The sequence below is a fragment of the Palaemon carinicauda genome, chromosome 4 (assembly GCF_036898095.1).
Source record: "Palaemon carinicauda isolate YSFRI2023 chromosome 4, ASM3689809v2, whole genome shotgun sequence".
Classification (NCBI taxonomy): domain Eukaryota; kingdom Metazoa; phylum Arthropoda; class Malacostraca; order Decapoda; family Palaemonidae; genus Palaemon; species Palaemon carinicauda.
The window spans coordinates 89,023,514-89,031,013 of NC_090728.1; the positions used below are offsets into that span (position 1 = coordinate 89,023,514).

General features: G+C 36.8%; 1 protein-coding gene across 1 annotated transcript in view; it reads left to right on the plus strand.

Annotated features, from left to right (window-relative positions):
* Window positions 1-4,141, plus strand: part of LOC137640049 (phenoloxidase 3-like) — a 27,650-nt gene extending 23,509 nt beyond the window's left edge. Inside the window, exons 11-15 of the mRNA XM_068372440.1 lie at window positions 98-283; window positions 1,400-1,538; window positions 2,038-2,145; window positions 2,526-2,656; window positions 2,917-4,141. Coding sequence (XP_068228541.1) covers window positions 98-283; window positions 1,400-1,538; window positions 2,038-2,145; window positions 2,526-2,656; window positions 2,917-3,141 — 789 coding nt within the window. The 3' untranslated portion in view covers window positions 3,142-4,141. The remainder of the gene's footprint in view (window positions 1-97; window positions 284-1,399; window positions 1,539-2,037; window positions 2,146-2,525; window positions 2,657-2,916) is intronic.
* Window positions 4,142-7,500: the final 3,359 nt, after the last annotated feature.

Sequence of the window (7,500 nt, forward strand, 5' to 3'; positions counted from 1 at the left end):
TACGACTTTCCCATGATCAAAATGTTAAATACAAGGCCTATTCAGTAGTTCTTGGTCAAATATCTTAATAAAATCAACACCTTTCGCTTGCTTCCAGTTGGGTGTGCCAGGCGTCAGGGTGACCAGGGTGGGCGTTATTCAAGAGGGTGTCCCCAATAACCTCAAAACCGGGTGGAGCCAACGCGACTTTGAAGCTGGCAGAGGACTGGACTTCGGAAGTACGGCTCCGGTTCTATTGAGGTTGACTCATCTGGATCACAAACGATTCGACTACCATCTCCAGGTGAGTTGTCTGCAGACTATGAACAAGGATTTAGAATTTTTTTTACAAGAATAATTACAGCAAGTGATTACGGTTGATGCTTTGAAAAGGTTAATGAAACTGTTATTTGTTTATGAGTCAGCTTGCTAACTTTTTATCCTCATTCTTGTCGTGATTCTTTGGAAATAGATATAGTAGTAATAATTTATACATCTAAAGGAAAATATATCGAAATCATTTCCTTTATCATACCCGCTGTTTCCTTGGAATATTTTCTATTCATCTAAGAAGTATAAGCTCAATATTTCCCTGTCAAATAGCTTCTAGATACAAGAGAATTAAATCTAGACGTTAAATGATTAACAGCAGGAAGCAAACCATATAAAAGTCAGCGAGGAAAACGTCTCTAAACGTTGCATCAAAGTTAAAACACCGAATGTGCGTGACGACCGACAGACAGGATAATAGGACCTTCTTCATGGTGACCTAACGCTCCTGCCGAGAACTGTCTCGACGCACAACAAATCAATACAGGTTTACGTCTCAGTGTGCTAAAGAACGGATAGACGCGTCTCCGAGAAGGACGAGGGGTCGTCGCAGTTTGAGGGGAACGAAGGATGTATTAGCAGTCGATTCTCGGTCTCACGAACGACGAAGGACAATATGGGCACGTTCCATAAAATCCAGTATGATTCTGTCAATCTAAAGAATGAATTGGGTACTACTTATTAGGCAACTGTTTGGGGAGAGAGAGAGAGAGAGAGAGAGAGAGAGAGAGAGAGAGAGAGAGAGAGAGAGAGAGAGAGAGAGAGAGAGAGTACCTCTGACAAAATGTGTATCATGGAAGGGGTTTCAAAATAAATTTCTTTCTTATTCAAAATCGAAGAGAGAAAGGTTAAACTTTCATGAAGGATAGCTATCGATGGTAAAATTCATGTTACGCAGTGAAAACATAAGAAAAACATACAATGACGTCATGGTTCCTGTATTCAGGGATAATAAAAATTGTTGTACTGGTTGGACATTTTACACTTCAGAATAAAAAACTCCTCACTTAACTGACAAAGATTTACAGGAAATGAAAAAATTTATTTTTCTACTCTACATTAACTACTATATTATTTACTCTCTATCCAGATAGTAAATAGCCTATCAGCTGAGAAAGAAGTGACTGTCCGAATTTTCCTGGCTCCTACGCTTGATGAGAGGGGAAACAGAATGAACTTCATGGACCAGCGCCTTTTGTGGGCTGAGATGGATAAGTTTGTTACGAAATGTGAGTCGAAGTGGTTGCATTAGATAATCTAAAAGGGTTCCAGAAAATAAAAGAAACGAGAATTTAACCAAATTAGATAATCTATCAGTCCATCTTTTTAAGTTGATTCAATACAGTGCTTAGTTGCAGCTTCATCATTTGCGATTGAGTCAATCTATCTTCTATTTCTGGGGCGTTTAAAATATATCAATTGAATAGCTTTCGAATAATTCAGCTATCTGAGTTGATGGCTTTTCGGAGGGAAATTGCTTAAAAATTAAAAGTAAATAAATGATGGCAATAACTGATGTACTGTATATGGCTATTTTCTTTAGGATAAAGAATGAATTCTAAACTTTCAATTCAATATCAAAACTTAAAACAAAGGAATTACTTTTTTTCCAAAGATATGTTTACTGATATAAACAAATGATGCCATCTACATAAAGTACGAAATCGCAACCTGGCATCTCTGGATCCCAGGAACGAGAAATAAACACTCTTGTTTTCCTTCCGACAGTAACGCCTGGTGAAAACAACCTCGTCAGATCGTCACTGGACTCTTCGATCACGGGACCCGAAGAAGCCACTTTCAGGGAATTGGAAGCAGGACGCGAGATAGAGCTAGGTGAGTTTGCGTGATATGTGTGACGTTCTGCTCGTGCATGTTTACGTATGCAATTACGCACGTCCACGCCATTTTCACAAGGGCTCTGTGTCCTATTTGGCTGCCGTCTTGGTAATATCTTTTTGTTAAATCTGCATGATATTGAGTCAATATCATTTGGCTCTCTGCTACTCTTTTCCTTTGTATTTTCTCTTTTAGAAGTATTTTCTAAAGCAACTGGCAATCCATTCTTTAGAGATCTTCTGATCAACAGTTTGCACTCCAGTTCCAAAAATGACCTATTCTGATCACCTGTTTCTGTAGCGTAGTTCTCGCTACGACCATTCAATCGAATTTCTGGCTAAAATAAGATTTTTGTACCACTTATTCCTTTCCCCCAGGATCACAAGATGCAATTGAATTTGGGCAATGCGGATGTGGGTGGCCTCAACACATGCTTCTGCCAAGGGGAATGCCCCAAGGGATGGACTACCAGCTCTTTGTGATACTCTCTGATTATGCAAGGGACAGGGTAAGTAAGCATTTGCCATGTAGTTCCTTTAACAAGTTCTGATGTCAGTAAGTAAAATCACACCATTCAGTTTGTTATATCATTTTATGTTCAACAGGAATTCAAGAGCCATTTCTATAACTTGAATAATATCTTATACATTCTATCTATAGATGTGACGAACTCGAGAATTTTTTTCATTAACTGTGATATATTATCCATATTTTCCAGTGTTACTTTGCTCAACGTCCTTTCTTAAATTCGCCTTTGGTCACCCACAGGTTGAACAGGTAATCAGAAACAGGGCGTGCAATAACGGCGTCTCCTACTGCGGCATCCTGGACTCCAAATTCCCGGACGCCCGCCCCATGGGCTTCCCCTTCGATCGCAGGAATCCGGAGCAGATCAATGGAAACGTTATCCAGACAGCCGAAGAATTCGCAGCACAGTTCGATAACATGCTCATGGAGGACATCAAGATCACCTTCGTAGGAAATAATCTTTGAATATCAAAGGCGCTACGGAAGGATGTGCTAGGAAAGCTCTTTCTACTTCTATAAATTGTTGCGAGTATAATTACTATGAACAAAAGAGAAGTGATGATTATGATAATATAATGTTAATCTTAAACACAGTAAAGATATCTAATGATCATTGACGTGGATAACACAATGTCAGCAACAACTGTATAGTTAACATAGTAATGACCTGCGAAGTACTTTACAACACTTTCAAATTAAACAATAACTATTGTTATGAGGTAAAACAAATGGCAGTCCTGGGAAGACAATGAGAACAGATAATGAGTTAAGTCCTCTAATCAAGGAAACACTTGCGAACCTATATATTATATGAATTGCAAGTCATTCTCTATTTTGAAGTTAGACATGTTTGTTAAGCTTCACCTGTTATTATTAAAAATAATTTTTACTGAATGGAACAAGTCGTAAAGCTCATCATATTGCATCGAGCCACGATTGTCATAACCCTATTATTATCATTATTATTATTATTATTGTTATTATAATTATTATGAGCTAAGATACAACCCTAGTTGGGAAAGTAGGATACTATAAGCCCAAGTGCCACAACAGGGAAAAATAGTCCGGTGAGGAAAGGAAATAAACTACATGAGAGGCCATGACTAGTGAATATAGAATATCCTGATACCGGTAATAATATTAAAATAGATCTGTCATATATAAACTATAACGAGAGACTTATGTCACCCTGTTCAACATAAAAACATTCGCTGCAGGTTTGAACTTCTCAAGTTCCTACGATTCATCAAAGGTCTCTCAATTTACTGTTGAAACATTTAGTTCGAAGAGAAACTCAAGTTGATGTTATTAATGTTTAACGTAGCGAATCTATCAGCAACAGCTTATGATGATGTTGTGTGATGAATGTAGCAAATATCACGAGACTCGTCACTTGAGCTGTATTACAAGGTTGAATCCAGAGGTAGATTCTAAATTCTTTCCATAAAGTAAGAAAGATAAAGCCTTTTTAATTTGTTTTATTGTCCTTACCCACTTCTCTTCTAACGATTTTTTTATTCACACATATTATACACAGACACAGACGCAGACAGACACACACACGCACACAAACACATACACACACACACACACACACACACACACACATATATATATATATATATATATATATATATATATCTCATCAGCCGTTACTAGTCCACTGCAGAACAAAGACCTTTGACATGTCCTTCCACTTGCGTCTGTTTATGCCAGTCCACACCTGCAAACTTTCTTGGTTCTTCAATCCATCGTCTTCTCTTCCTTTTCCTGCTTCTTTTGCAATCTCTAGGGACTCATTCTGTTATTCTTAATGTCCATCTATTGTCTGTCATTTTCATTATATGTCCCTCCCATGTCCATTTCTTTTTTTTACAAGTTGTTAGAATATCCTCTACTTTAGTTTGCTTTCGCATACATGTTGCTCTTTTCCTGTCTATTGGTGTAATTCCCAGCATTGTTCTTTCAAACTACTTTTCCAACAACTTTATGTTCTACGCATGTATAGTTCCGGGGAAAATATTATACACTCATCCCAGCCACAGCCATACTTAAGCTGCTTACCCGGGATCGGCCCCTTGACCTGAAAAAAAAAAAAAAAAAAAAAAACTCCACCTGTAGCTATTTCATACACCTACACAGAAAGCTAATTTGTACTGCGACAAACGATGGGCTATTGACCTCTATATTGGATGCACCTCTAGTTTCCTTTATATTTAAGCCTTTCCTTTATAATTATTTCTTCAAGTCACTTGTCCAGCTTATTTTGGGTATCTTTTCCTTCTCCATCCTATGGCTTCCGTATTGTTATATTTTTCTGGCAACCTATCTTCCTTCACTCTTTCTGAATGTCAAACCCATCTCTAAACACTCGACTATTCTTTCACCAGTTACAAAAAAAAGAAGAAAAAAATAATTACACTATTTTCTTAAGACAACAACATGGCATATATTCATTTTATGAACATCCACCATTTTACTTCATTGACATTAAATATCAACACTCATAGAGAGGGATTTGCGTAACAATCCCTTCATGCATTCCTATTTTGGGTTCCTATGACAATTAAAGTCTCATTCCAATCTTCAACACGTACCCTAGCTTCTTATTACCTGCTTCACTGATTCTCTAAGTTAACCATCAGTCTTTGTATTCACTCCCAAATACCTAATGAATAAATGACTTCCAATCTTCCACTATCTATGTTAACGATCATTAATCAAATTGCTAATTTCTTTTTACCCCATAACCTTGCTCAAGATTATATTTACTGTACAGTTAGAATCAAAAGAACGCCGACAATCGGTGGAAATCTTTCGTCAGATGTCTCTATTGTTCCCATGACAAAACAGACAAGGTGTTGCTCTTCTTACTACTTATACGAAATGGGCGGAGCCTTCTCCAACCTTAGTGAACCAAAGACAGTAAAGGCCTGTAATTGTTAGCAAAAGCATACAAAAGATACAAATCGAGTTGCCATATTTAAATTCTTTATTATCATTTGATGTCTCAACTATCCACTGCAAATACAAAACCCACACACACATTATATATAAATATATATATATATATATATATATATATATATATATATATATATATATATATATATATATATATATATATATATATATATATACACAATTACAATTTTTTCGTAGGAGGGGCCAAGCAGACACTCTGCAAGGAAGGGTCATGGGGGGGGGGGGGGGGGGGGGAAAGGTATCCGCTTCACAGCCAGTCCGACACTGAGGAAATAAGGAAGTCATTTCTGTTTTAGGGGGTGTGGAGAGTAGTTAAACGAGTATTTTTTATACAGCCCGTAAGATATTGTATCATTGCCTACATATTATTTGATAAACGATAGTGTTCTAGCAAATATTTTTAACTATTCACTATTGGTTGATTTGTAAAAGATAGCAGCAGTAAAATAAAGTAGTTGTTGTTGTTGGAAGTTTGATAAGTAACGAAATTTAAGTATCACCATTGGATAATAGATAATCAGTGATGGATGCAATATATACTGATGACTTCATAACACCTTGAATACAATAAGAATTTATTACTTCGTATCAAAAATAAGTGGAGGTAAATGAGGACACTATTACATTCTGGCAAAGGTTATCAGAAATTTGTTTTATTGAAAAATCATATAAAAACTACAAGCTTTTTAGTCTCAGAACGACGTCATTTTCCGAAATTTTGTCATGAAACTATGATATACCTATTTTCCTAAAATGTATTCTCCTATAAATTGTCGGAAAAACACATTTGCAGATGGCATAAGCACAAAATTATTCCCCATGCTAATACTGTGACTGCAAGTTATCAATGCTTACATGATTGCAAGTAGCTTTATCTTGAGAAATTACATTGCCTGGAGATTAAACTGACCTCTTATCGATTTAATGCACAACGTTCTCTCAGTCTTGATTCAAATAAGCTTAACTCTGTATGATAAAAGTCCCTTTTTACTGTGATTAAGTGCCCGAATTAGCACAGCTATGTGGTGTTGGATGTGGGCTCTGGACCGGGTGAATTACTCTAGGTATATGGGCGCTTAACTAGCGAAAAACACATTACTACCCGTGAAGCTCTAGTTCGGAGTGTTCGAGCAATAGCCATCCATACTAGCTCCTCCGCCTATCATGATAGTAGTTGAACCACAATTTCTACAGCTGATGCAGTAAGCGGGAAAGGGAAAAACCATATATTAAAATATCTTGAAAATAAATGTTTGATTGTCCTTTTAATCACATAATCACACAGCTGAAGAGCGATACCATTGGATTCCTAGATATTTTCTCTCATTCTTCAGATTTTATTTTCTGAGCTTCTTCCTCTATCCCCTGACATGTCTTGGTAGGTATTTATTCTTTAACATTTTTGTTCCCCTATTCCATTATTTGTCATTTGTGGTCCTTTCTATCATTCTTTAATCATATGTTATCAAAAATTCTCCTTATTTTCAAAATGAATGGCCTTCCCCTCCAGTGCTCGTCTTAGACCGTCAATATTTGTTCCTAGCTTCTCACAATCCCTCCAGAAAAGTTATCTCTCCCAAGCGGCAGCATGAAACACCTTCACTGGACCATTCCAACCTGGAACTATTTGATATTTGAGCGGACCCCAGACAAGATATTCATTAGCTGGATTCAGAGATGGTGCATTTGGAGCACTGTATTCCATTTCCCTTACTCTTCGATATTACAATCTCCATAAAAAAACTAGCATTGTGAAGCATGCTTCCATGAATAAGTGGTGTCACTCAGATTTTTTTTATACAATTTATGACTCATTCCTTTATCACTATTCCAGTTAAC